This window comes from Trichoderma virens, assembly GCF_000170995.1.
Source record: "Trichoderma virens Gv29-8 chromosome Unknown TRIVIscaffold_6, whole genome shotgun sequence".
Classification (NCBI taxonomy): domain Eukaryota; kingdom Fungi; phylum Ascomycota; class Sordariomycetes; order Hypocreales; family Hypocreaceae; genus Trichoderma; species Trichoderma virens.
The window spans coordinates 1,130,720-1,154,794 of NW_014013743.1; the positions used below are offsets into that span (position 1 = coordinate 1,130,720).

The 24,075-nt window shown below is 51.0% G+C and overlaps 10 protein-coding genes across 10 annotated transcripts; 6 read left to right on the forward strand and 4 right to left on the reverse strand.

Moving 5' to 3' along the window:
- Window positions 1-218: 218 nt before the first annotated feature.
- Window positions 219-1,688, forward strand: TRIVIDRAFT_78869 (uncharacterized protein; the record flags this gene model as incomplete). The annotated part of the gene is made up of 4 exons (XM_014101203.1): window positions 219-277; window positions 417-527; window positions 750-923; window positions 1,023-1,688. The coding sequence occupies 3 exons, from the start codon at window positions 476-478 to the stop codon at window positions 1,250-1,252; spliced, it is 456 nt and encodes a 151-aa protein (XP_013956678.1).
- A 91-nt stretch (window positions 1,689-1,779) lies between these two features.
- TRIVIDRAFT_54131 (uncharacterized protein) lies at window positions 1,780-3,188 on the reverse strand (the record flags this gene model as incomplete). The annotated part of the gene is made up of 3 exons (XM_014101204.1): window positions 1,780-2,603; window positions 2,671-2,942; window positions 3,025-3,188. The coding sequence occupies 3 exons, from the start codon at window positions 3,186-3,188 to the stop codon at window positions 1,780-1,782; spliced, it is 1,260 nt and encodes a 419-aa protein (XP_013956679.1).
- Window positions 3,189-3,590: 402 nt separating this feature from the next.
- TRIVIDRAFT_84027 (uncharacterized protein) lies at window positions 3,591-4,847 on the forward strand (the record flags this gene model as incomplete). The annotated part of the gene is made up of 3 exons (XM_014101205.1): window positions 3,591-3,692; window positions 3,960-4,103; window positions 4,313-4,847. The coding sequence occupies 3 exons, from the start codon at window positions 3,642-3,644 to the stop codon at window positions 4,595-4,597; spliced, it is 480 nt and encodes a 159-aa protein (XP_013956680.1).
- Window positions 4,848-5,001: 154 nt separating this feature from the next.
- On the reverse strand, window positions 5,002-6,159 carry TRIVIDRAFT_71356 (uncharacterized protein; the record flags this gene model as incomplete). The annotated part of the gene is made up of 4 exons (XM_014101206.1): window positions 5,002-5,338; window positions 5,512-5,714; window positions 5,809-5,984; window positions 6,120-6,159. The coding sequence occupies 3 exons, from the start codon at window positions 5,930-5,932 to the stop codon at window positions 5,165-5,167; spliced, it is 501 nt and encodes a 166-aa protein (XP_013956681.1).
- Window positions 6,160-6,427: 268 nt separating this feature from the next.
- TRIVIDRAFT_60682 (uncharacterized protein) lies at window positions 6,428-7,506 on the forward strand (the record flags this gene model as incomplete). The annotated part of the gene is made up of 4 exons (XM_014101207.1): window positions 6,428-6,469; window positions 6,822-6,891; window positions 6,965-7,139; window positions 7,371-7,506. 4 exons carry the CDS (start codon window positions 6,428-6,430, stop codon window positions 7,504-7,506), a joined length of 423 nt encoding a protein of 140 aa, XP_013956682.1.
- A 1,362-nt stretch (window positions 7,507-8,868) lies between these two features.
- Window positions 8,869-10,941, forward strand: TRIVIDRAFT_170054 (uncharacterized protein; the record flags this gene model as incomplete). Its single annotated transcript, XM_014101208.1, has 6 exons — window positions 8,869-8,937; window positions 9,040-9,120; window positions 9,203-9,605; window positions 9,691-9,909; window positions 9,969-10,367; window positions 10,448-10,941. 5 exons carry the CDS (start codon window positions 9,112-9,114, stop codon window positions 10,849-10,851), a joined length of 1,434 nt encoding a protein of 477 aa, XP_013956683.1.
- A 625-nt stretch (window positions 10,942-11,566) lies between these two features.
- On the forward strand, window positions 11,567-15,115 carry TRIVIDRAFT_28428 (uncharacterized protein; the record flags this gene model as incomplete). The annotated part of the gene is made up of 2 exons (XM_014101209.1): window positions 11,567-14,114; window positions 14,187-15,115. 2 exons carry the CDS (start codon window positions 11,567-11,569, stop codon window positions 15,113-15,115), a joined length of 3,477 nt encoding a protein of 1,158 aa, XP_013956684.1.
- Window positions 15,116-15,382: 267 nt separating this feature from the next.
- TRIVIDRAFT_149605 (uncharacterized protein) lies at window positions 15,383-16,315 on the reverse strand (the record flags this gene model as incomplete). Its single annotated transcript, XM_014101210.1, has 4 exons — window positions 15,383-15,454; window positions 15,533-15,741; window positions 15,813-15,889; window positions 15,957-16,315. The coding sequence occupies 4 exons, from the start codon at window positions 16,313-16,315 to the stop codon at window positions 15,383-15,385; spliced, it is 717 nt and encodes a 238-aa protein (XP_013956685.1).
- Window positions 16,316-16,959: 644 nt separating this feature from the next.
- TRIVIDRAFT_120898 (uncharacterized protein) lies at window positions 16,960-17,361 on the forward strand (the record flags this gene model as incomplete). Its single annotated transcript, XM_014101211.1, has 1 exon — window positions 16,960-17,361. A coding segment is annotated over one exon (402 nt), but the record flags the coding sequence as incomplete, so codon positions are not given.
- A 538-nt stretch (window positions 17,362-17,899) lies between these two features.
- On the reverse strand, window positions 17,900-19,784 carry TRIVIDRAFT_179818 (uncharacterized protein; the record flags this gene model as incomplete). Its single annotated transcript, XM_014101212.1, has 3 exons — window positions 17,900-19,144; window positions 19,207-19,489; window positions 19,599-19,784. 3 exons carry the CDS (start codon window positions 19,782-19,784, stop codon window positions 18,273-18,275), a joined length of 1,341 nt encoding a protein of 446 aa, XP_013956687.1.
- Window positions 19,785-24,075: the final 4,291 nt, after the last annotated feature.

Genomic DNA, 24,075 nt, shown 5'->3' on the forward strand with positions numbered 1-24,075 from the left:
TTTTCTACACAGTATACCTACAGAAGCATAAAGCTGTCTGGCTGCATCCGCTCTCATAGCAGGTACAGCAGCACATCAGGGCTGGCGGGGATTTTTACTGCTAACGCAACGCTGCAGGCAGAATGAGGGCATCGGCTAAACAGAAAATCCGCCGTGCGAAAAAAGTCTTGGCACGCACAAAACCTACTCTTGCTGCTTGAATCATCGCTCATAATAGACGAAAGCCGACGGCGACGAAAAGAACAGTTCCTTTGACGCCATAACCTCGAAATCCTCGGTACGTTGCACACGTCTCCATTTTTCGTTTTTCTGCTGGCAAGAGACGAAAGTCCCTTTTTCTCTCTTGGCCCGACTCCCAAACAAACAATGATGCGACGAGCAGTCCAGAAACTGATAGCAAGGCGAAATAAATCTAGCTCTCGACTTCAACCCCCCCGCATTTCCCACCCCTAGTCGCCTTCCGCACACACACATCATGTCCGACGTCCAGGAGCGCCTCAAGAAGCTTGGCCAGGCCGGCCGAATTGGTACGTCTTTGCTGGCGATGTTCTTTTGTTTTTGCATTTCATGGCAGAACTAATCTGCTGCTTTTGCGATCATGTTGAATTTGTCATCTAACGCTCTTCTCCGCAGGGTATGTCGCCATCACCACACATCCCACCTTTTTTGCCCGGGAATTTTTCCCACAATCCGACACCCCCGCCCGATAGCTTTCGAATTCAAAATCAACTGACGTTTTGCGCTGTGCAGTGGAAAGGGAACTCCCCGAAGACCGGTCAAGCGTGCGCCTGCTCGATCCAACAACGATGACAAGAAGCTCCAGGCCAACCTGAAGAAGCTCAACACCCAGCCCATCCAGGCCATCGAGGAGGTCAACATGTTCAAGTCTGACGGCAACGTCATCCACTTTGCTGCTCCCAAGGGTATGCCTGCCTTGTCACGATGCAGCAACAGCCTCGGCTGAAGCTCAAAACACAAATGAAACATCGCACGACGAGATGCTGACATGAATCATTTCGCAGTCCACGCCGCCGTCCAGTCCAACACCTTCGCCATCTACGGCAACGGTGAGGACAAGGAGCTCACCGAGCTTGTCCCCGGTATCCTTAACCAGCTCGGCCCCGACTCTCTGGCTTCCCTGCGCAAGCTCGCTGAGAGCTACCAGAACATGCAGAAGGCCGAGAAGGGCGAGGATGACGACGAGATCCCCGACCTGGTCGAGGGCGAGAACTTCGAGAGCAAGGTCGAGTAAAGATTCTTAATTGAATCTTGAAGAAAAAAAAAAACAAAGGCATGTATTTTGTAATCGGATGCAAAAGGAGCTGAAAGGAAATTTCTTTGGCGGGGCATGTCTGGGTTTTTTTTTTAGTTGTCGTTACGCTTCCGAGCTGCGGGACGACAAGATTGGTTTTCACGAGCTGAGAGACTGCGTCGGGATGGAGAGGATAATAATGGACACTCTCTTCCCCCTTCGGCGGAAGTTCTGCAAGTTGCCAATGATGCTTTTCTTTTTACGATTACGGGTACGCTTACACCCGCCGGTTTGTGCATATTCGAGAATTTGCTTGGCGTGGGGGAAAGCAATGCGGCAACGTCAATTTGTGGCGATGGACGCAGAAAGATGAAGGAGGCGGGTTTGTACAAAGACGCGAATTGGCTGGAAACAAAAGAAAAAAAAAATTACCAAGTCTCAAATGATGTAAAGCCCTGGTGTCTGCATTGTTGCCCAAGAGATGAAAGCTTCCGTCTGAAACCTATGCTCTATCCCATCCTACATACCTACATCCCAAATCCCGAGTCTCCTTCGTTCTGAACCCAGCCCTTGAGAGCAAGTTGCCGAACTTGAGCTTTGACCTGCCTCCGCTCGGCTAGCAATGGCCCGTCCTTGATATCCTGATAGCTGCTGGCCGATGAGAAATGCTCCTGAACCCCTCTATGACGTCCGGCATTAGAAGTAGAGAGGTCGTCGGAGAGCTGCTTTGACTTGATCCACATCTGCCTCCTGGACGTCTTGCTGGCGCCTCTAATGTCAAACTGCTTCCTCCCCTGAAGCACGCCCCCCAGAATCGTCTCTTCAAAGCCCGAGGCCGACCACGTAGCAGCAAGGTTGCTTGCCGAGATGACCTTGGAGCGAGCCTGGACCGCCCTTTTGGAGAACTCAAACTCTACAGTCGTGGCTTCGACCTTGAATGGTCTAAAAGCGTACCCCTCAGCCCACTGCTTGCCAGCAACGGGTTTCATTCTGCCCACGGCGGAAAAGGCTCGCTCACAGGCAGCTGCAGAGAACTGCGACTCTGGGAGAACAAGTGTATCGATGTAAGCGTTGGGAGGATTAACCAGTAGCGATACTAAAGACGAGAGCAACGAAGTGCACTGCTTTAGAGCTATCTTGTCTGAGCACGATTTTGACAGCGTAGGCGGAGCGTCCCCGCGGGCTGGCTTGCGACGAACAATTCCCAGTTGTGAGAAGTAAGCACGTCCCGGAAGAGCCGATTCTGATTCTGAGATGGTGGACTGTGTACTGTCTGGTGTGGCAGCGGGAAGTTCCCATGGCGATGCGTCTTCCTGAGCAGCCATGATGAGCTCCATGCTGGCATCTCCGCCTGAATCGATGAGCGGTAGTAAGCACATGGCCTTGTAAATTAAATAGCTGGATGATGGCAGACTTACATGGTGCCTCTGAACAGTACATGTGAAGCTTAACGTCATGTTTCACTCCAAAGGGTCTCGCGTACTGCCCGCTTTCCCTATCGACATCTAATGAGTCGCTCTGCTGGAGGATAGTTTCAGGATCATTACGGCTGCCGTCAATGAGACTCTGGCATTCGTCCAGCAAGAACCGATTGAACGTGCGAATGGCCAAAATTTCAGCATGCCAGTCATGAATAGCCACGCCGTTTGCATCGCCCAGCTTCGATGCCGGAAGACACTTCATGCCCGTCCTGCGCTTACACCGGTTTAGAGGAGGCATTTCGAAGGAAAAAACATGCAAATATCAAAGAATTCATGTAAAAAATAGCTTACGCTAATGCTAGGCAAGTCAAGATTCCATCCTTCTCGGCGACTATGCCGCTCAGGGGCACCCATTCGTGGAGGCCATTGTCGCGAACACAAGGCTTCCTTTTGGAGGGGAGCTTATCGAACTGGCTTATGACGGTGCGGGCGATGAGATTGGCTCGAGACGTCATTTATTTTGACTTGTTGTGCCCGCTGGTGACGAGAATGACTATAAAATCATGGTTGTGAAGCTAATACCGGGTATAGGTAGCAGTAGGTATGCTGCGAATACGGAGTTCAAGGTCCGTCTAAGTTGGAGGGCATCAAGCTGAGAGGAAATCCAACCGCCGAAACAGGCAATTTGCTGCAGTCTTTCGCTCAAAGCCAAAAACCCCCCCACCAAGAATCCAATCAAGCTCTGCCAGGTGAAAAGTCACGTGCACAACCCACTCAGCCCACTGCCGAGATTTTGGCGCGCACAAACGCCTGCCCTAGGCCCGGCTTAGTCATTTTGAACACACAGCGACCAATTCGTGAAATTGAACGTATCCACGGAACGGCTGCTCATCTTTTTGTCAACGCCAAACTCACGGGTCCCCCAACCAAATACACCTTGTCGCCAATAACCCACACACCGCGGCAAGATGCGTACCTACGAAGACAGCTTCTCCGGCCAGAGGATCTACCCTGGAAAGGTACGCTGCTATTCTCATGTTTTCCCTTGGTTTTGATTTCGGGATATGCGACGTCATGGGACGGGTTTCAAAGGACGACTTGGACGGGAAGAGATGGGAGAGGGCATGGGCCAAGAAGCACGAGGGGGGGATTGTAGGGAGGAATGGACACGATGTTGGCGTGAATTGGGACGCCAAACACCGGAAGAGCTCTGCTCGCATTTGGAGGAATCAAAAGCAAACGTCACTGTCGACGATATGGATGCTAACTGCGCTTTCTTCTCACAGGGTAAGATCTATGTCCGTGGCGACAGCAAGGTGTTCCGATTCGCCAACGGCAAGTCGGAGTCACTGTTCCTGCAGCGAAAGAACCCCCGTCGCATTGCCTGGACGGTTCTGTACCGACGACAGCACCGCAAGGGTATCTCTGAGGTACGCAACGACGAATGATGGGAGAACGAATCCCCTACCCCCGCCGCGATGATGGATAGAGAGGGAGAAGGAGGAGAAGGACGGTGTTTGGCATTGGCTTGTCCATTGTCTACATCTACATCTGTTTCCATCTCCCATCTCTATATCATCACGACGGGGTGGAAAGGGCTTTGTAAATGCAAACAGAAAATCGCTGACACCCTGTGCAGGAGGTTGCCAAGAAGCGCACTCGCCGTGCCGTCAAGTCCCAGCGTGCCATCGTTGGTGCTTCCCTCGAGGTCATCAAGGAGCGCCGGGCTATGCGACCCGAGGCCCGATCTGCCGCTCGCGCCGAGGCCATCCGACAGGACAAGGAGAAGAAGGCTGCTGCTCAGGCCGCCAAGAAGGCCGAGAAGGCCAAGAACGCTGCCGCCGGCAAGGGCCAGACCCAGCGAAACGTCAGCAAGCAGGGCGCAAAGGGTGCGCAGGTCAAGGTCGCCGCCCGATCCCGCTAAATATGAATAAACGGGAATAGGGGGGAAGGAGAGAAAGATGTTGTGTGCAGCGCAGCGGATGAGCAAAATGAAACAAAGTACGGAGTCTGTGGTTCTTGTCTCTTTCCGGCCGGTTCTTCTACAATATCGGGTGCATGGAATGCCATAGGGTGCATTGGTAGTTGAGCAAATGACATACCGGTGCAATGGTTTTACATAAATGGGAACTGTTGCTGCGAAACAAAAGCCGTTGAATCAATGCCGTGTCAAGTCTTGAGCCGCTGGAGGGCTTAAGCTGTGTGAATGCTTTTGTATTGTTCTCAAACGTGATGCTGCTCGGTGTTTGTTTTATTTCACACTTTCTTACCACCCGCCTACTTCAATTCCATGTCACAATTGTTTCAATCATGAATCCAAAAGCGGATCCCAAGCAATCAATGTGTGAATTATCATTTACTCTGAGGCGCTATCTAGCTTTGATGCCTTAAATCCCAAAACAAACACCTCTTCTCCGAAGTGCCCTTTTATTTCCCTGTGTGTGAAAAAAATCTACAGCCAGAAAGCCGAGAGGAAAAGAACGCCCCCCGTTTACAGCTTGGCCAGGACAGCATCGGCTCCAGAGACATCGACGCCGCGCTCCGTCTCCTTGGCGGCATAAATGACCTTGCCGTGGTCGACGGCGATGGCATATCGGGCAGTTCGGTCGCCCATGGTCCAGCCAATAGCCTTGCTGAACGCAAGCTCGGAATCCGAAGCGAAGATCTTTGTGTGTTTTCGTCCGAGGATTAGCTAATTTGTCCCACAGACCCAGCGGCGAAGGGGGAGGGGAGGGGTAGCGAAGATGGAAGAATGGAAAAGAAGAGAAGCGGGGTGTGTTGGTTACAAAGAAGAAAAAGAAGAAGAAGAAGAAGAAAAAAAAAAAAAAAAAAACTCACGATGAAGTCGTCCTTGGTGTAGTTGGCCTTGCCCCAGGCGGACATGACAAAGGGATCGTTGGAGGCAATCACGACGACCTTCTCAACACCCTTGGCCTTGAGGGCGTCGACGTTCTCGATGAAGCCGGGCAGGTGGTTGGCCTGGCAGGTGGGCGTGAAGGCGCCGGGGACGGCGACGACGATGACCTTCTTGTCCTTGAATTCTGTTTGAATCGAAAAAGAAAAAAATAATTAAATCAGTATGTCTTGGAGGAAGAAAAACGGAAAAAGTTGGGCGAGAACAGAGAGGTGCCTTACCGGTGCTGGCATCGAACTTGATGGGGATGCCGCAGCTGGTGATGTCCTTGGTCTCCGGGGTGAAGGGAATGTAGCCAAAGGACACGTTGCCCGGGAAAGAATCGCCGACCTCGAGGACAGACATTGTGATGGCTTTTGATTTAGGATGTTTGGAGGTTTGGAAGCTTTTCGCGAGGCTGGAGAGTATGAAAGAAACCGAGGTTAGTATTGCGTGATGGAGACAGATGGGGGAGGAGAGGAGGGGGAAGATTGAGAGAGAAATAGAAATCGAGAGCACTGAAGAGAAAGGCTGGGGGGCTGAGGCAACGTACCGGCTTTTTCAATATATTGGTTTTGAGGCTGGCGTATGTAGGAACAAGGTGGGTGAGGGAAAGGAATTCGGTCTGGATGCTTGCCGGCAGGCAATATATATATATGTATGGATGGATGTGTATATATGGATGGATGGATGGCTGGACGTGCATGCATGCATGTACCTGTGTAGGTACCTACCTGTATGGTACAATACTTGGCTGGATAGAGGTCCCTACGTAGTACCTAGTAGCCCTATCTGGTACTATCTACTGCCTCCCAGGTATTAACGGGAATATCGTCTTGCAGTAATATGGCATAGCATAGCATGGCGCGATGCGGACCACGGCGGGGGACAAACCTCGATTTAGTAAGTACAAGCAAGGAGAGGCCGTACCCCTTACATAGAGTTAGTAATATTGGGGCTGAATATTGCCATCGCCGGCACGATAATGGGAGGGGGGTTTAGATTACTCTATTCTATTATCTTCCTTGCCGCTGCGGCTGAGGGCAATGTCTCAGACAGATGGAAGTGAGGGCTCATAAAAAAAGGAAACCGGTGAGAAAAAAGAAAAGAAGAACTGAAAAAATAAAGCCACACCCGGGCTAAAAGCTGGCCGTTGTGTGTGCTTTTTTTCGTTTCTTTTTCTTGTTCCTTTTTTCTGTTTTATTTGATTCAAATAGGGATAGCATCGGACCAGGTACTAAGGTGCTTACTGCAGGTGGCCTTTGACCTGAACATCACCCACCCAGCGCAAAGAAGCACTCAAGCACTCACTACAACGCAGCCAGGTACCTCGTGCTGTACATATTCATGCCGTGGGGTAGGTACTAACCTGATGGCGGGGTACTAATATACAGGTAGGTACTCGTACCGTGCTGGACTGGATGGCCAAGGCGGGTCTCCGAGACTCGGCTGGAAGCGTGATGACCTGGCAGTTTTGCTTTTGCTTCCCTTACATGGACCGGGTGGACAGCCCTAGAATCCGACAGATGGATGATGCTGTGCCTACTGTGCACAAGTACTACCTACCACTAGAGTATGTACTACGGCAGAAGGGGGGTGCGTGGCCCATGTTGGCACTTTACGCAGGTATTACCTGCATTGGCCCTTATCTGGCGCGGAAAATAGCAGCTCGACGTGGTTCTGCCCAGGTACCTGAGATGTACTTGTACTGGCTGACTGACGTACGAGCTGTCAACTGCAGTCCGATAGGTGACAGGTAGTAACTAGTAGGTGCTAAGAGATTGGCAGCTGACCGCTAGGGTAGGGCCAGAGCTGCCATGGCTGCCGGCGTGGCGAGCGCATCGAGGCTGGCTGGGTTGCTGGGCTGCGTGTATGCCTGTCGGTTCCTGCCCAAGGCGAACAGGCCCTATCCCAGCTGGGTGTGCACACTGAAGCCGTAGGTGCAGTACTTCCAGTCGTACCTGTACAGAAACGTCAAGTTACGAGGTTGAGGACTACCTAAGATAAGGTACCCGGACCCGACCCAAGTTTCATTCAGCTGTTCCAGTGGCACAAAGACGCCTCCATGGCAATTAGTCATTGATCCCAAGGACTTGAATCTCTACTCCGTTCTAGGTGTGCTCTCCCGCGGCCCCTGATTCAGACTCGTACTATTCAGAAGCAGATTTCAAAGACAGAGGAGCATATTCCCGAGTTTGGAAAATGCCACTTTTCCAACCCGTTTTATTTTTTTTTTGGTTTTCGGAACGGGCATGTCGTAAAGTGTCCGCGTCCCCCCTTCATCCCGTTCTGGGTGCAACGGTTAGATCTCGGCAGGTCTAGGTTATGCTGTGCAACGCGACCACCGCCAGGCTGCGCTGCTTGTTTCAACGTTGGCAGTTCCGCCTCCAGCCAGTTATCTGAGATGGCATTGCATTAGCACCTACATTAGCATCCCAACACATCACGGTTTTTGTGCCCGGGAGTAACGCGGTAGATGCTTCCTGCACCTCGCACGCGTCCATTGGTGGGTTGGTTACCGTGGCAGTAGCAGGCACTTGCGAGTACATGTACTCGTACGAGGACATATTACTTGTCTCTCACCTACGTAGGTGGACTCGGATGCTCGACGACCCGGGCTGGATCAAATGCTACATCACCGACCAAGTGAGACGAAAAGTGACCGCAGTGTCTCACAACGCCCATCAGAAGGCAATAATATGTCTTGGCCGGACAGTCAGAATGAAACACGGCACTTGTCGCCGATGGCGGGGGATCATCACAAACCCCCCTCATTAGCTCTTATGCACTACTCCGTAATATACGGGGAATTCAAGCACAACTCAAGGCACATAGACGGGAGGTACATACTAGGCAGGTAATCACTTGGCAACCATGGTAAGAGGTTCCATAGTACCTTAGTAGGACTGACAGCGGGGTTGGTGCCTGTATAGCCTGAAGCTCGTACATGCGTGGTTACCGCCTGGATTAAAAATCTCCTTGCCATCAATACGCCGCATTACTGGACTGGTGTATATTGGATTTGTCGTTCAACTGCTGCTGCTACCGCATCCTCTAGAGGCGGCATATTAGCTGCATCCCAGCCCATTCGATCCAAAATGCCTGCACGGCCTCTAATCCAGGCACGGACCTTGTTGCGGTACGCCACGCCCAGCAATGGCGCCTCCAAAGTGCATGTACCCGTACCTGCGCACCTTTGCCGAGGTTATCGCATCTCCTCCAGACTGCTTGCTTCTTCCTCTACCTCTTCCTCTCCTTCATCTGGGCAAAATACCGCCTCTGAATCAGGGGCGACGCAAGGCTGGTCTAGCGGCAGCGTCTTGGCCGTCGCTGCAGCTGCGGCTGTAAGTGGTTGGGCCATCTCAAGCCTCGTTTCGGGACAGAGCCGAAATGGCCCCCAAAGCAAGACCAAGACCAAGACCAAGCAAATCAAGGATGACGACGATGATGACAGTGATGGCAATGCTGCAGAGAAACGAAAACATGAAGCTATTCCGCAGGTGGCCAGTGACGACGCAGAAATTGGCTTTGCCAGCCGTGCTGAGATGAAAGAGGTGAGTTGTTGAGCCCATTGAACTATACTGAATCGCTGTTGATAGACATAAACTCTCTAATCAACTTGATACCTCCTGATAGGCCATCTCAGATATCGTATGGGAGCTTGGGAATCAAAAGGACATCATCTCCACAGACCCAGACGATTTGCATGCTCACGGCTACTCTAGCTGGTCAACTGTCAACCCAGACGAGCTGCCTGTAGCCGTGGCATACCCTCGAAATACTGAACAGGTTGCCACCATCGTCCGAGTGTGTCATCGCCACCGTGTTCCCGTCGTCGCCTACTCGGGAGGTACCAGTCTCGAGGGTAACTTCTCAGCCCCTTATGGAGGCGTCAGCATTGACTTTGCCTTCATGAACAACATTCTCCAGGTCAACAAGGCCGACATGGACGTGGTTGTGCAGCCCAGCGTTGGATGGCAAGATCTCAATACTGAGCTCGCAAAACAGGGCACTGGTCTCTTTTTCCCAGTTGATCCCGGTATGTCTCGATGAATACTGTCCCTGCTGAACATACTGAAAATCAAATTGCTGACCTGTTGTTGTTATTATTATCGCATCTCAAGGCCCAACCGCAAAGATTGGCGGCATGATTGGCACCAACTGCTCTGGAACAAATGCAGTGAGATACGGCACCATGAAGGATTGGGTCATCAACTTGACTGTTGTATTGTCTGATGGCCAGGTCATCAAGACGAGACGGCGACCGCGCAAGTCGTCTGCGGGATACAATCTCAACAGCCTGTTTGTGGGCTCCGAGGGCACGCTGGGCATTGTCACTGAGGGTAAGCAAATCCTGGACTAGAAATCCATCTCAGTGTCAAGCTAACGTCTCCCGTTATAGCAACACTGAAACTCGCCGTCGTTCCTGAGGAGACATCGGTAGCAGTTGTCAACTTCCCCAGCATCCGCCACGCTGCATCGGCGGCTGCGAGTGTCATGCAAGCCGCTATCCCTGTGCAGTGTCTCGAGATCATGGACGAGGTGCAGATGAAGGTCGTCAACCTGAGTGGCTTCACCGCGCCCCGGGTCTGGGTCGAGAAGCCGACGCTATTCTTCAAATTTGCAGGCACTAAAGCCAGCGTCCAGGAGCATATCAAGCTGGTGGAAAAGATTACAGCAGCCAACAAGGGCGGCAACTTTGAGTTTGCAAAGGACGAGAAAGAACAAAAGCTGCTCTGGTCAGCCAGAAAAGAGTCTCTATGGTCGATGCTGGCGTTGAGAAAAGAAGGCGAGGATGTTTGTGAGTTTCCCTTTGCTGCTGTTTTCGATCCAACGTCTGGCAATTCTCCATCATCATAGATACTGACACTGTTTCCGCAGGGAGCACGGATGTGGCTGTGCCTTTTAGCCGACTAGCGGACATCATCGAAGTCAGCAAGAAGGAGATGGACGAGCTGGGCCTGTTTGCCAGCATCCTCGGCCACATTGGTGACGGCAACTTCCACGAGAGCATCATGTACAACAAGGAAAACGAGGCTGAGCGAGCCAAGGTCGAGGCCTGTGTCAAGAACATGGTCCGTCTGGCTATTGAGATGGAGGGCACCTGCACGGGAGAGCATGGCGTTGGATGGGGAAAGAAAGAAAGCTTGCTCTGGGAGGTTGGCTCCGAAACTGTGGGAGTCATGGCAGCCATCAAAAAGTCGCTTGATCCGCACTGGATTCTGAATCCAGGAAAGATTATGGATGTGCCGTGGGAGCGGAAAGACAGCCATCACGATGGTTAGCTGTAGATATGAGTGGATGTGCTAGATATAAATACCATGTAGATATAGACAGTAGATATCAGTGGGTAAATATAGTAGACATCAACATATTATTGAAGGCAAGGATATCTAGTCGATGCGAATAGATCTAGTAGACATAGATAGATCTGGTAGATATAGCTATATCTAGTAGCTGGAGATAGATCTAGTAGATATAGCTAGATCTACCGTCTCTTACACCAGCTAAAGTAGAAATGTCTCTGACCGCTGCATCAAATCAGATGGCCAATCTGCTTCAATAATCAGTCCCTTGCGATTATGCAGCCTGCCATACTGCTCTTGACATGTTTCCCTATAATCCCCCCCCTCCTGCCTCCTAATTCGTCCCCTCCCCGCCTGTGCAGCTGCAACAAGCCTTCCCACCTGCCCGCCTGCACCTGCCAGCTCTGCCAGCCCTACCCCCTTTCCCACTATAAGGTCTGTGATTCTCTTTTCATCTCTTCTCCCCTCTTCTCCCTCTTCCATCTCAAATCCACAACTACGAGGTGAGCTGCCCCCCCTCCCCCCTCCCCCCTCTGCCCCCGTCTTCCCCCCTTTCCTCCTCTTCGCAACAGGCCGCTGATTCACTCTTGGCTTGGAAGAGTGATCTGCTTTGTGCCCAAAGCGGTGAGGCAGCAACTATATATATCCCCCCTTCGTCACAACCTTCGCTAACTTTGAATCTTCGAGCCGCAAGATGGCGGCGACCAAGACGTGGTTTGCGAGTCGGGTAACCCCCGACTCGCACTACCCTACCAGAATAACGGCGAGCCTCTCGTCGTTGGATTTCGGAAGCATGATTGGGCCTGAGGCCATAAATATCAACAAAACAATCACTTCCCCCCCTGGCGCCAGCATGATCAGCATGGAAGTTGATGTGTTGTCCAAGCGCCTAATCATTCTTTTCCCGCTCCAAATCAAAGTGGCAGCCAACGAGTTCATCACGCGAGAGTACAGACTCTTCGCCGAGATTTCTCATGTCAAGACCATATTTCACGTTGGCAGAGAAGAGGACCGAGAAATACTCGTCCTTCCGTTCAACCAACCTCCGCAATATTTCTGGAAGACATATAACCTACCACCAAATACCGCTTTTGCCCGCAACCTACCAGACGTTTGGAGAAGGGCTACAGACATCACAGAGGACGCCACAGTGGAAATGAAATACCCCGTTTCCTTGAACAACACCAAATCGGACCCCGCCTACTTGGAAGTTGGTCGTTGGACTGCCATTCGCGTTGCCCTCAACACCACAGACGAGCTCACAAGGCGAGCTATCGGATACCTGAAACTGGCCTTGGAGGACCTCAACGTAAAATTTCAGTTCTGTGAGGAATTTCAAGTCGACACTTCCACAACTACCATGTGGGATTTTCTCGACCATCCCCAGGCCAACGATCAAGGGGACGCACTGGCTCTACTGCAGCCTTCAAAATTTCCCTTTGTCCACCTAGATTTTGGTGTTCGATATCAGCTCGAAGTATGCGTCGGCCGTAGGGTGCTCAACGAGCACACCATATCCTTAGAATTCCTCCAGAAACTGGCTGCACTTGACCCTCTTGACGCCAAACGCAGGCTCGAGTTCCTCCTGGACAATGGCGAGGTCATGTATAATCCTCAAGAACTCTTCACATGGTCTGCCGCTGCATCATATGTACCCAATACAAGAATCCCACACTACTGTGTGCTGGCACGAAAAGCTGCCATTACCCCAACAAGCATTCTATTGAGCTCTCCCATCGTCGAGACCTCAAACAGAGTTCTCCGCTACTTCAACCACATTCAGGACCGCTTCTTAAGAGTGCAATTTGTGGAAGAGATGGAAAGTGGCCGCATAGCCATGACCTCTCGCAACAAAGAAGACGTATGGAAAAAGATACTCAGGACCTTGTACGAAGGCATCCAAATTGGCGATCGCCGCTACGAATTTCTGGCATTTGGCAGTTCGCAACTCAGACAGTGTGGAGCTTACTTTTTCTGCCCAACGGATCATATTTCCTGTGACGACATTCGCCGGTGGATGGGCGAAGTCGGCCACATCAGAATCGTGGCGAAACATGCTGCTAGATTGGGCCAATGCTTCTCCACTACCAGAGAGATGAGAGGTCTTCCCGTCCCGGACGTCCGACGTATTCCTGATATCGAGAGGAATGGTTACTGCTTTACTGATGGAGTCGGAATGATATCCGAATTCATGGCCCGAATGATCATTGAAGAAATGACACTGGATGTTTACACCGAACCAACTGCGTTTCAATTTCGCATGGGTGGATGCAAAGGTGTGTTGGTAGTCTGGCCACAGGCTAAGAAAGGAGAAGTCTATATTCGCGAGTCTCAGGAGAAGTTCAAGGCCGATGTGAAGGGCCTTGAGATTATCAAATGTGCCAAGTATTCTTCCGCCACCCTCAATCGACAGACAATCACTATTTTGGAGTGTCTTGGTGTTTCTACACCGGCTTTCTTAGCCATCTTGGAGAAGCAGATCAGCCTCTATGAGGAAGCAATGAAGAATAACAATGTGGCGGTGAACATATTGACAAAGTGCGTCGACGAAAACCAATCTACCCTGATCCTGGCAGAGTTGTTGCAATCCGGGTTCAAGACAGACACTGTTCAAGAGCCGTTTGTGACCAATTTACTTGCCCTTTGGAGGTCATGGTCTTTGAAGCTGCTCAGGGACAAAGCCAGGATTCCCATCGAAAAGAGCGCCTTCGTCTTGGGCTGTGTTGATGAGACAGGTATTTTGAGAGGCCACTCAAATGCGACAGAAGGCACTGTGGATAAAGACATCAACAAACTCCCCCAAATCTTCTTGCAGGTGTCAGATTCGAAAGTATACGACCAGGCCAATGCAATCGAAGGAGTTTGCATCGTTGGTCGGAATCCATCATTGCACCCAGGCGATATCCGAGTGGTTGAGGCAGTCGACATACCTGAACTTCACCATCTAAAAGATGTTGTCGTCTTTCCTTCAACTGGAGATCGACCAGTCCCCAACATGCTCTCTGGAGGAGATCTTGATGGCGACGACTTCTTCATCATTTGGGAGCCCACTCTGATTCCTACCGAATGGAACCACCCAGCCATGAACTATTCCAGCCCATCGCCTGCGACACTTGACCGCGACGTCAATGCCAATGACCTACGGGACTTCTTTGTCAGATATATGCAGAATGATGTGCTCCCGCTCATTGCCACAGCTCACTTGGGGCTTGCAGATTCCGATGGACCCAAGTCGGACATTTGTAAGTAGAGAAGAGTGTTGACTTTATTTTCTGCAGCTGTTCATGACTACATACTGATGAGCCTCACATTAGGTCTACGTTTGGCTGAGCTTCACTCACAGGCGGTTGACTACCCAAAGACTGGCGAACCTGCAGAATGGAATCCAGGTCTGCACAATCCGAAAGAGTGGCCACACTTTATGGACAAGAAGGTCTGTTACAAGTCGAAAAAAGCCTTGGGAGCGATCTACAACAGAGTGATCAAACAGTCCATTCAGTTCCGGCCGGACTGGGAAAACGCCTTTGATCAGCGAATCCTAAAGCGATTCCAGCTGGATAACGCCATGCTCAAGGATGCCAGGATAATCAAATCTCAGTATGATATTGCAGTGCGCCGTATTCTGTTGCAGCACAAACTGGAGACCGAGTTTGAATTGTATACCTCTTGGGCAATGTCAAAACCATCCGTTGGCAGCGATTACAAGCGACAGGAAGAGCTCGGAAAGGAGTTTGATGCAGTAAAGCAACGATTCCGCGAAGCATGCTTCGAAGCTGCCGGTGGCTACGACGAGGCCAAGATTGACAAGTTTGTGGCAGCCATGTACAAGGTTACAGAGGAGGAGATTAAAATTGCGCTTTTTGAGCACCACCGCGGGCCAACAAACGAGGCTGGGGTCATCGTTCCAGAGCGAAAGCTTGAAGCCAAGTCAATGCCTCTCATCAGCTTCCCCTGGATCTTTCCATGGGTCATGATTCGTATCGCATCGGCAGGAAAGTGCAATCCCAAGAATTCCATTCTTGCTGCGGCCCATCAACGAGTGCCTGTCTCTTTGCCTCCCATCACCAAATTTGCTCAGGAGGCCAATATTGATGCCATTGATCAACGCTCGATGGCTGCTGTGGAAAAGTCCCAGAAGGACGCTATGAGTGATGCGAAGGAGAATACATTGGTTCGATTGGAGCATAATGAGGCGGCGAAATCGACTGTCATGATGGATTTTGATGGCTTTGACCAATTTTAAGGCCATTCATACGTAGCTTTTTTCTTCTTCTCTATCCAACTTGCCTGGAGATGCGATTTCTACTTCTGCCCTATTGTGGCATAGTTCGAAGCTGTTAGAATAGAAGATAGGAATCATAATGGATGCATCTCAGGATCTCAATTTCCAATGGTATCGCCTTTCTCTTCTGTTAGTCAAACGCATGCTAATCACACCTCAACGCAAGCAACCCTATGCCCAAGACACGGTTTGGTGAATCCATGTCTTTCCGTGCCCAAACGTATCGCTTCATCCCCGACGCACACATAAATCAGTTCTCAATACCCATTTTTCTCCTTCCTGGACTTCCCGTCCCTCGTGCTACCGTGATTTTCTTTAGCATGGTGCTGACGATAAGGAAGAAGACGAGGAAGTAAAAAGAGATGAACCACGACTTACCAGCAGACAATCATCACCATGCTTGTGCAACAGCAACATGCCCGTCTCGAGCGACACGGCAATTTCTTCGGCCGCAGACTTGCGATCGTGGAGATAAAAAACAGTCTCGCCCCCAATACAGCCCTCGGCAGAGGAAGTGAGGTACAGGAGGAGCGTCCAAGTAGTTTTGACGGGGACGGAATCGAGAATCAGGTTGTTGGAGTCGTCGTCTAGCAAAGTGACAAGTTAGTTGGCTTGGCTTCGGGACGAGTCGAATGTTGCAAACGGGAGCGACGCATACAATGGCAGTCAAAGTATTGGCCTTTGGAATAGCGGTATATGCGAATGTTTGGGTTGAGGCCTACAGGCTGGCCGCCCCTGCGGAGGTTGAAGATGGTCAGTCAGTAGTACATCGGCTGTGTCTTGGATGGATGTCATGACGTACCATAGATCTTTAATTGTTTCGTTCTCCAGAATGACCTCTTTAAGTCCGGTAGTTTCCCACAATCTGAGTGCAAATGCCGGATCATCAATCTGGAACCTGTCATTGACGCGGACTGCTTCCCCCTTCTTGGGCCGCGAAGGAGTAGTCTGCAGCGGCAGAGTCTTTAAAAAAGCGACGTAATCGCGGCACAGAGAGCGAGGGAAAAAGGAAGACAAGAGGACGATGTTGGGAGTCGCGGGATGAAGCTCTGGATACAGTTCGACGACTGGCAGGGGTGGCATAAAAGCAGGCCATGATGGTGGGGGAGGGGGTGCGGCTTGAGGTGCTGCGGAGGGTTTGGATGATTTGGATTTGGCCATTTGGGATAGAGTAGGATTTGGTTAGGATTCTTGACACAGGATGTGTTGTGGTTGTATCTAGTTGGAAAATGAAGAAGCCTTTATGTTGAACGTGTGTGAGGCTCAGTTGATTCTGGTTAGGCAGGCTTTTGATGGATGGTCTGGAACAGGCGATCAGCGCAAGGCTACGATACTCAAAATTCTTGGTCTCAAATACATACTTGGAATAGGATCTGAGGTTAACGAGAATAAATGCAGATAAAACGACAACTAGCATTCGATTCAGTAATGAGGATGTTTATCCAGCACTCGTTTTGGGGCAAGTCGGTGGAAGCATTAGTGTGCAGTTATCCGAACTCGTTGGGTGACGTCTACAGTGATACGGGCGCTGGATATGCACTAAGATGCGAAAATTGCTTCTATCAAAACCAACCTCGACCACCGTCTCATGAACGCTCTACAACTATCAGCAACCGGAGGGAAAAGACTACAAACACAGCCTAATTGAGTCACTCGGAGGGAGGAATACAGACAATTCAATTATGCTCCATTGAGCCAGAACATCCACCATGTCGCAGGGATCGCCACAAATCGCACAAGCCGTGCCCCAAGAGGCATCACAGCCTCAGTCAATTCGACGCCAGCCAGACATCAATGCATACTCGGCTTCGTGGAATCGCCCCCTCAAGCAGTTCAGCCTCTTCTTCCTCGGCGCTGCCTTTACCGCCGCCTCAGTAGGCGTGTCGCGCCGCTCAGTGATCCGTCGCCAGCGCGAGTCTTTCCCCAAATTCTACTCGTCCAATGGCGTAGGACCCCAAGAGGGCCCCAATTCCGAAGGCGCCATACTGGGCGTCCAGGCTTTAGGACTGGCAACGCTCAATGTATCCAGTTTTGCGGTGCTGCTTACGGGGGGCCTGGCGTGGGCGTTTGATTTGAGCTCTGTGGAGGAGCTGAGGGTCAAGACGAAAGCTGCAATGGAGAGGCCTGGGGGTGAGGTCAATCCGGAGGATGAGAAGGAATTTGAGCAGATGATGGACAACCTGATGGCCAAGCTGGGGATGGACAAGGCTTCGGTCGAGAGTGGAGGCGAGGGAGACAAAAAGAAGGGAGAAGCTGGGAAGTGAAGACCTGGGTCTTGTCAACATTCACGACCTCTTGTTTTCTTCTGTCATGATGTTATCAAAGGTTATGGCGGCCTCCTTTGTTGGACAGGATGTGGAAGAGACACGGCACAGCTTTGCCGGATTGTCACCCGTTGATTTGAGATGATGAAACTCTGGGATATCTGAGATGCGGTATTTGATATCCATCTGTAACAATTACCACCTCACACGGCTTTATGTTTTTTACGATGATTTGCGTTGCACTGTGGAGTGCTTTGGACATTACTTGTACGATATCGGGACATTTATGGGGAAAAATAAACATCGATGCCGCCTTTGTTGGCCGCCTTATCTTCAATTTGTACCGAGAAACTGAACAGCAACTTTTTTTCTGTTTGAGGCGGATATGGGATGCGAATACGATGCGAATACGAGTTCTTTCCTTTTACGGCAGGCACAGGCAGAGGCAGGCACAGTCAGAGGCAGGCGCAGGCACGGGAATCGAAATGATAGTGACTCTGTTGTTTTTGCATCCCCAATTGCGGCTCTGGCGCAATCTTGTCAGATTCTATCACATCCACTACCTATGGAATTATAATAATTTTATACAGGCTGTGAGTTTGACCCAATTTTCCCTCTTCGACACCGGTATGCATATTAGGCGCAGCGTTCGGCTGTAGCAATTCAAACGAAAAAAAAAGAAGACGGAAAAAAAAAGAGAAGAAGAAGAGAATAAAAAAGACAGAACAAGAAAACACTGCCCCCAATAATACGAATACCCAAAAATTCTATACCCTGAACGCCTGAAAATGTGACATGCCACTGTTCAAGTTGCGATCCCCATTGTCTTGCTTGGTCTCCTAAGCATCACTTGGTCACGGCTTGGTCTCTGACTCTGTCTTCTTTAAGCTCTTTCGCCATTCTTGAATGTCCTCGATTCCCTCGAGACTGGCTCTGCGACCCCAGTTTGCTGGTTGTCTCTTGAGGAAAGCGCCTACAGCACCGAGATAGCCTTCGTGCCGCAAAAAGTAGGCCTGCTTCTCGCCCTTACTCCAGAACTTGATGGCGTAGCTCAGCGTGTTCATTGTCTGGCGGTGGCCTCTGATAAAGGAGCCGCCAAAGTAAATGTCGGAAAGGTTGTGGATCTGTGACTGCAAGTAGGCGATTTGGCCAATGTTATTGGACACGGCATACAACAGCGACCTTGATATATCGGCCGAGGAGAAGGAATGACTGGCTTGGGATGCATCATGAGCATCACCATGAGCATCACCATGAGCATCGCCATGAGCATCATCATGCGCGTCACTGTGGTCGCCATCCTGTTCCGACTTGCCTGCGGCTTCTGCGGCTTCGGCCTGCAGCTTCATGCGGAATACTTTTCCAAATGAGGACGCAATGGCAGTGCTCTTAAGGCCAATCCTGCCATAATCGGCACCATATATATCTCCAATCATCATGTCCACCTTGGTGTTGTCACCGTGCTCAGCCTCAGCCAGCATGTCATCAAAAGATCGTGCCCCGGTCAAGAGTGAGAGGAGGCCCCAGAGGGTGCCGCCGCCGAGGGAAGTGCCGCCGACTCGCTGAAACGACCGAGGACCCGTAACCTTGAGCATTGAAACGCCAGAGCCGATGTTTACAAGAAGATACGGGTAGATGATCTCTCGAGGGCTGACAAAGTTCATGGGGTCTGCTTCGGAGTAGGTGAAGACTTCGCGGGGAATCTCCTGGATGAAGAAGTCGAGCCCTGTGTGTCCGAGGTTAGCTCCCAGTTATTTTTCTCCGTCTTTCAGGGCTATTTTATCTTACCAACTATTAGGCACTCCATCTCATCTTCCCGCAAGACTTCAACTTCCAATGCGTCTCGGATGATGTCGTAAAACTTATATGCGCCACCTCCAGTGGCCATGACGCACAGCTCTTGCGACCGCGACCCATTAAGCGCCTTGTGCTTGTCGCGCAGCAGCTTCATAAATTCAATGCAGTCATCAATGCGATCCGTCTCGAAGTATTGGAAGTTGAGGCGACCGCCGGGGTCTGTGGAATCTACTTCGCGAGAAAAGTAGACGAGCTTGACAAGAGAACCGCCAATCTAATACAACACAGCATTGGTCAGACAAGGTTTTTCAGATACGACGCAATGGCCAATCAACAACAAAACAATAAATCCATGCACCTACATCTACTGCGATATGGCTGACTACAGCCGTGTGGTTTGGCAGCCGGATGTCGCTTGTCTCGTGATGCGACGGACTGACTCTGCCGTTGTCGCTGCCGCTCTGCGCAGGCGTTGCAGCGTCCGGGTCGACAATGAAGGCGCCCGTGACATTGATCTTGACGCTTCCGGGGTGTGTGATGGTGTTGTCGATTTCTTCCGTCGATGTCATGGTCCGCGGCCGCTTGGCTATGCGCTTCTGCTCGTCGTCGTCGGCCTCGTGCTCGCCATGCCGCTGTCGCTGCAGCTGGTAATTGTGATTGTGGTTTGGCGGGGCTGCCGAGGCGGGTTCCTCGGTCGCAACGAAGGGCGTCATTGTCGATGTCTCTTTCTTCCTCTTTTCTGTGCGATATGGAGAGGTGAAGAATCTGACAGAGAGAAGACAGAAAGACGAAGATAAATGATGACGGCCGAGTCGTTGCTTTAGCTTTAGGGAAATCCCGAGTCGTTGCTTTAGGGAAATCCCGACGCTCAAAGTACTGAATCTACGCCGCACAAACTGGTACGCCGCAAGCAGTTGATTTGGCCAGGGCAAGCCTTACCTCTAGATTACCGCTCATGCGCCCCAACAAACCCCAGAAAATACGGAGCACAGCGCCTGCTTGTACTACCGAGTCCTACCTATTACGGCTACGATTGCTGCCACTTTGGTCATTATACCCGAGCAATGCTGTGGTACAAGTATTCGTACTCGGGCTGTCGCATTGGACGTCAAAAGGCGCGGAGAGGGCCCCTGTTTTTTCACTGGCTTTCCAGCACCTTCTCAGCGCTAAGGCTCGCTAAAGATGGGATGAGATACCTGGGGTAGCTTATCGATACAGCGCTTTTATCAGCCAAAGTCCGCATCTCCAGGAACGGACATCAGGTATTATTACGAGTGCCTGCGCTTACTCCATACAAAACTCGCAACAGCCGTCCGACCCGCCGCTGACCGAGGCAGCTCGGCCCACCGGCGAAATGCCCGCTTTGGCCCTCTCCTTTGCCCCGGCTGATTACATGCCTCTTGCTGTCATTATCATTTGATGAGCGGAACGCCAAAAAAAGGCGAGGCAAGAAAAACTGACAGGCTGCCTGCATATGCTTAAGGATGACGTCGCTGTCTCGCTTCCTCCCTTGGACGTGATTGGGCCGAGCATGCCTGCCAAGGATACATGTATGCACTCAACAATGCATGCAGCGTGAGGGAAGGAGAAAAAAAAATAGTCTTCAGGTATTACGCGCAGTTCCTTCGCGCAGCATCATTCTATCTCATCGCACATACGATTACGGATTGGTCCAGCCTTTTACTACAAATCTAGCAGTCAGCATCGAGAGCACTGCGCCGTGTTCATTTTCCCCCTCTGATCGCCAAAAGAGATGGATAGCGACTGAACAAGGCGACCAATTGATGTGCTTATACCCGTTGCCCGGAGATGTCCGTTCCAGGTCTAAGGATCTGCCGGCTTCCTGTACATGATGCTGAATGATTCCACTAAGCGCCACCTCATGTTCATCATCTCATGTTCATCGTCCCAACAGAGAGAGAAAACACGCAAGGCTGCTGCAACCTCTTTATCAACATCAACATCAACACCAATATCATCAACCTCATCGGACGGACGGCTTGCTCCCCCGAATCTGTCAGCCATCTCCGATTGGGACCGGAAAAGCGGAGCTCCGATATATGGAGCCCTCCGACGATGTCTTTCGATTTCCCCTCACCGAGTTCTAGATTTGGGGAGTTGATCTGGCGACTGGTCCATCCTGCTGAACCCCGCGTTCGGCCGTTAGCCGTTGTGAAGCCAATTGTGATTTTCTTTGCCGCTCCTGGGTCATGTGCGTGCCGACTCAAGCTCGCACCCATCCATTGGCATTCAGGCTTGCCGCTTGGAGTCGGGTTTGTGTGCTCCTCCCAGACCTGGCGTTGGAAGCGCTCTGAGGACCTTATCTCTGCGTCATCATTGGCTGTATTGCGCCATCCTAATGACGGGAACATGAGAGAAATCAGCTTCAAACCACGTGCTCAACTTTTCAATTGAATCCGCGGGATCCTATCACGTATTTGGGATCGTGTGTCTGTGTACTCACCAATACCACGGCGTTGGATATGAGGCACCACCTTCACACATGACAGCCGGCAATAGATGCCGTTCCTGTGCGTGGTGCCCGATTTGGCATTGAAACAAAGCAACTTACAGTGGAATCTTTATGCTCAGCGATCTCACATTCGGATGTTTTCCATATTTGACAGCCAAAGCAAACTCCTTCCAAGGGCAACAGGAGACGACCCACAAGTCTGCTAGCTGTCCCCAATCTCCCGGTGGCCTCGTCTCCAACAGCCGGGCGTACAATGAGTGCCCGAGATATGAACATGTTCCCAAGAATAAGCACAAGCGCTCACCGGTACTTTGTTCCGGAATCAGGGCAGACATGATTGCGGCCGACGGAGAAAAGTGGATATTTCAAACGGATCGCACACGGAAGAGCATTTACACATTCTCAAGTCATTGAATCGCCATCTCCATACATCCCAAGCCACCAAAGAAATGAGATACCACAGAAACCAATAAAGGCCATGCTCCAAAGTGATCACAAGCTCAACTTCTCCGGCTAATTTCTTGTGTTCCAATCTTCAGCGACCTCCTCATGCATGTTCGCTTCGACTGCATGGTGGCTTTCCAAAGTCGCTAGCAAGCACGCCGCCTCCTGCAAGCAACCAACAAGGACGCTATGCGACCTCACCAATCGGCTCCGTCCGCTTAGCGACGCCGGCTCATCAACATGTAGGCCATCGAGTGAGCACAACGTTGGCCAATCCAGCTGAGCAACCTCGTGGTGCGGCACGAGAGAGCGATGTCTAGGGCTGTGAGATGGCACGAGGTTGAGACCAGCTTCTAGACCACGAAAAGCAAAGTAGAGGGGCAAGAATGTCATTTGGGCCTCTATTGTTATCCCGTCCGCCACACGGCACGACGACGGCGTGTTTGCTATGACAGACCAATGCCGCCAGTGTGCCTTACGCAGGATTTGAGTTGACGTATCAACGTGCAACATTGGGTAGTCGAATCTGTTCTTGACACCCTTTCGAAAACAACGATAATGAAAGTGATGTGAGCGAGACGAAATATTTCGAGTCGCAGGCATCATGGCGCGAAAAGCTTTGCCAGGCTTTTCATCTCGCCAAAGCTTAGTTCAAACGAGCGTCTCCTTTGGCGGCCATTATGGAGGCTACAGTCGGGTTAACGGCACCTGGGAATGAAAAAAAAAACCAAAAAAATCAAAAAAAAAAAAAAAAAAAAAAATCAAAAATCGATGCTTTACGAGATGGCCAGGCGAACCAGGCTAACCCAACCTTTTCTTCCTTTCTCACTCGGGTCATTGTGTTTCTAAGTTATTGGTACTAACAGCCCATACTCAAGCTTTCTGGCGTTGCAGGTACCCCTCACTCTGCTGGGCTGAGCTCCTTCCTCATCGCTGCCTCCCACCTACCTCACCGAACTCGTTTCGCTTTGTTGTCCAATCATGCGATGATGCACGACTTCCTTCGCTTGGAGCAAGTACGAGTACGAGATGCGTGGCTCTCAGCACCACATTGCATACTTTTTTTTGTCTCTTCTTCTTCCTCGTCTTCCATCTTCTCACTCGATTCAATTCAAAGTTGCTCCCTTCATTTGTGTTGACGCTACCCAAAATCAATCCAGGCCCCCCCTCTCCACTGCGCTACTGTACCACAGCATGCTAAAATCACCACCAACCCCACCAATGACTGGCCTAGACAAGTGCCGTCCCCTGTCGACTGCTGCCTCGTTAATCATCTTTCTCTTGATCAAGGATCTCCCATGAAGTCCAGCTCTTCCGTAGCTGGGAGTTGCCCGCCTGGAGAGGGAGAGAAGCTTTTCGGTCATCTTATCGCTCCCAAGGGATTGGTGCAGATTGATCGCCCAGCTCCACAATCAGCATGATAAACGCCTGTGCAAGCGTACGGACAATCGTTCCTTCATCCGGCCACTCAACACCAGACGCTATTACAAACAGACTAAAAGCCAATCGACAACAAGAAGGCTGCTTCATATATCTACCTTTCCTCCCCGTGATCCACCTGGCCAACCCATTGACCAGGGCAGCCCGGGCGAGCCGCTTCCCCTCATCATCGATAGAAGCAACTTCGTCCCCTCTTTGGGTGGGTTTTCAAGTAAGAAAGACGCCTTGCATATCGAGACTCCAAGCTAACACTAACTGGTCTTGGAGCGATAGGGCTGTGATGATGCGAAAATGGCGTTGGCTGCACGGCAGTGTCGGTATATTAGCCATGGCCGCCGTCTCCAATGTTGAACCGTTTCCAGGAGGCGTCCATTAAATCCGCCTCCAGGGCTCTTTTTCCCCTGTGGCACACCTCCGTTACGGCACCAGCTGGATTCCTCAAACCTCTAGCCGCTCAAGTGTTGCTATTTACGTTGCCTACGATGGATCTCATAAGAGACATC